Here is a 3,528-nt window from a genome sequence, read left to right as displayed (position 1 = left end):
TTCCATCACAACCAAGATCAGGATCTTTAACACCAATGTGAAGTCACTACTCTATGGCGCTGAGACCTGGAGGACCACTGTCACCACAACCAATAAACTACAAGTTTTCTTAAACACCCGTCTGCGCCAAATCCTCCAGATGAGATTCTCCAACGGCGTTGGAGATGGTTTGGCCATACACTCCGTAAACCATCCCTGAGCATCACAAGACAATCTCTCATGGTGGAACCCCCAAGGGAAAAGAAAGAGAGGCCGACCACGGAACACCTGGCGCAGAGACTTGGAAGATGATGCCAAGAAGATGGGACACACCTGGGGTCAGCTGGAGAGGTTGGCTCAGGATCGGGATGCTTGGAGAACCCTTGTTGACGGCCTATGCCCCAAACGGGGTAAAAGGCGTAAGTAAAGGCATATTGCTTTTCATTCATTTTTTTTATCTGTGTTCCATAATGGAATGTCTTTGAGTGTTTAATCCTCCCTTGCATGAAACTGTCTGTAACCTGAAACTAAAAAAATAAAAGATAAATAAAAAGTTAATTTATAGGCATGATCAATGAACTGTTATTCCAGGAATTGTTATTCCTGGTGTGGTTTCGACTCTTGTAAAATATATATAAGAGGAGTGTTTTGATGCTTGCACTGACACGTTGTGGAATCATCTCCCCCGAGTGAAGGTATCAATTTGATTGGAATGGAAAGTAAATCCCCCACACCCCACCCCACCCACCACACACTTGGCTTGGGTTTAATTTCTTTCTTTCTTTCTTTTTCCCACGCAGCATTCTTTCAACAGGTGTGTTTTAAATTAATATAACACGACGTCTATTAAATTATAGCCTCCCTTGGCACACGAGCTGGTGCGAATGGGTTTTCTTCTGAGACTGCTCCGCTCCGCTCCGGTCGGTGGCACCGGGCGAGTGTTGCCACAATAACGCAGCCCGTGTCACTTCTGGCGGAGGCTCGTCAATGTGGAAATGACGCGTTCGGAGGAGCTGTCGGCGGTGCCCATAAAGGATCCACTCGCCGGGGCCACTGCGCACTGACTGTCTGTCGCACTGGAGAGGAGAGGAGAGGAGAGGACTGGAGAGGACAATTACCAGCAACAACAACCAGGCACCCATCGGGTATAGAGACACTTCCTTTTGACTCCGGGGAGGGAAGGGAACACAAAAGGCATCATCCCAGTGACATCAGCGCGCGTGTTTTCCGCAGGAGCACACACAGGGTGGTGAGCAGAACGAGCGGACCACCACCATCCTCTCTATTGGGACAAGTTATTATAGCGCGTCGCCGAGGGCTACCCCAATGTGGAGCGACACGTCCGGCGACACACAGCTTGCAAGGTGCAGTGAAATCAAACTGGCGGTGCACTTAGGATGCAGAAGTCACCCGTGGAAGATGCAAACTTTCTCTCCAGATATTTCTTCTGGTAAGGAATACAGGATCTCCCCACCCCTCCACCCCACTATCCTTTTCGGGGTTTTGGGATGCGCGCAGTTTGGAGAGCGCCCCGAGGAAACTTTGAAGTAGCAGACATGATGGGACGTAGATTTTTTTGGGGGGGGGGGGGGGGGTTCGTTGATTCCACACTTACACAAAAATACTTCTCTTACACACCAAATGCCAATCCTCGTGTTGTCCATGTTTTACAGAAGTTACAGCGGCAGGCAGGCAGCCCCAGTGCGCTTCAGTGTGTGAGTCACACTGTGATTGTCCTGCCTGCATAATGATATCTTTGTATGAGTTGTCATTGATACGGTACGATGCGCCTTTAGCCGGTTACCCCGTCGTGCGTAAAGGGGCATAGCAGCAGCCGACACACAACCTTGTACAAATGCACACTATATGTGCCATGCGGCCCATGCCGAAGTCCAGAATGTTCTAGGAAAACGCGAAGTCCAGAATGTTCTAGGAAAACATATTTTGACACCAATCCACTGAAAGGTCAAAGTAATATCCAGTGGATGTGAGGTCACTTTCTTCAGAGTATATTATGGACAGGTTGGTGGGATGATGAGTTGGCCACCGTGGAAGGAACACAGACTAAAGTGTTGTGGCTTAGCGAACACTAAACTCATATTATTATTATCATACTGCAGAAATGATCATATGCCCATAAGGCTTTATCTCTAACCTTTGTGTCTACTGGTGACAGTGGATTCAAAACTCCACCAGTCAGTTGAATTGCTTATTATTGTATTATTATTGTTATTATTATTGTTATTATTATTATTATTATTATTATTATTATTATTATTATTATTATTATTATTATTATTATTATTATTATTATTATTATTATTATTATTATTATTATTATTATTATTATTATTATTAATAATATTATTATTAATATTAATATTGTGATTAATAATAATAATAAAGGCTGGTCACTGTATGATTGCCTGTAAACATGACTATGGAATCAATAGATTTTTATATTGTATATAATTCTTGATATATTATTGTATATACTGATGATTTCAATCCCTAGCAGTTCTGATGTATACCATTCCTCTCACCAACCCATGAACCAGTGGTTCTCTACTCTTTTTGACATCATTTCATGGCCCCTAAACAGGGGGACACCTACACCGCCCCCCCCCCCCCCCCCCATGCCCACAACACAGCCAGCATACTTTACATTTTACATTTAGTCATTTAGCTGACGCTTTTATCCAAAGCGACTTACAAGTTTTGTACGACAAGTCGGTAGGAAGGGCACAACTCTATCAGCTGAGTAACACAATGTTCATCAAAGTGTTCAGACTTGAGTGCTACAGTGTTGAGTGTATTAGGAACAGTGCATGACATGTAAGAAGGTTAGTATTCCCCCCCCCTTCATTTCAGATATTGATTGAAGAAGTGTGTCTTTAGTCGACGGCGAAAAATTGGTCGGACTTGACGTCAAAGAATGATTCAACATCAAACTGTTTCACAAGAGAAAAAAAATGAAAAGGTATCAAAGATAACATAATGTATTAAAAAAAATATATATATATAATAATCATTGCGTCACCCCCCCCCCCCCCCCCCCCCCCACACACAGGTGGACATCACCACTGCTGAGGAAGGGCTTCAGGAAGAAGTTGGACCTGACCGATGTGTACAAGGCTCCCTCCTACGACCTCGCGGACAACCTCTCAGAGAGACTAGAAAGGTGCGTGAGAGCTTATTTATTACGTTCATTTATTTCACCGCTTGGTTATCCGTCCACCCACCGCTCTGTCTGCATCAGCGATGGACAGGACAGGTGTGTTTTCCACTCCTCTGGTGGCTTGTTGTATCCAAAGTGCTTTACAACTTGTGCCTCACTCACACTCACACACAGACGGCGGAGGTGATCACCGCATGCGAGGTGCCGACCTGCTCGTCGGGAGCAGTTAGGGGTTATTAAGTGCCTTGCTCAAGGACACTTCGACACGCCTGCCCGGGAGGAGCGGGAATCTAACCTGGAACCTTCCGATGACCACTGTCGCCCCATGATAACACACTATCAAACCGATGGATACGTTACATGCATCCATT

At 45.0% G+C, this 3,528-nt stretch overlaps 1 protein-coding gene across 1 annotated transcript in view; it reads left to right on the top strand.

The window, feature by feature from the left end:
• The first annotated feature begins 1,057 nt into the window (after positions 1-1,057).
• Positions 1,058-3,528, top strand: part of cftr (CF transmembrane conductance regulator) — a 70,050-nt gene continuing 67,579 nt past the window's right edge. The window contains 2 exon segments of the mRNA XM_084334678.1: positions 1,058-1,429; positions 3,050-3,245. Of these exon segments, the coding sequence (XP_084190804.1) occupies positions 1,377-1,429; positions 3,050-3,245 (249 nt within the window). The 5' untranslated portion in view covers positions 1,058-1,376.

The sequence above is a fragment of the Notolepis coatsorum genome (genome assembly GCF_963971535.1).
Source record: "Notolepis coatsorum genome assembly, chromosome: 18".
In the NCBI taxonomy this organism is placed as follows: domain Eukaryota; kingdom Metazoa; phylum Chordata; class Actinopteri; order Aulopiformes; family Paralepididae; genus Notolepis; species Notolepis coatsorum.
Note: the sequence above shows the minus strand (reverse complement) of the source record. Positions and strands in the feature narration are given on the sequence as shown.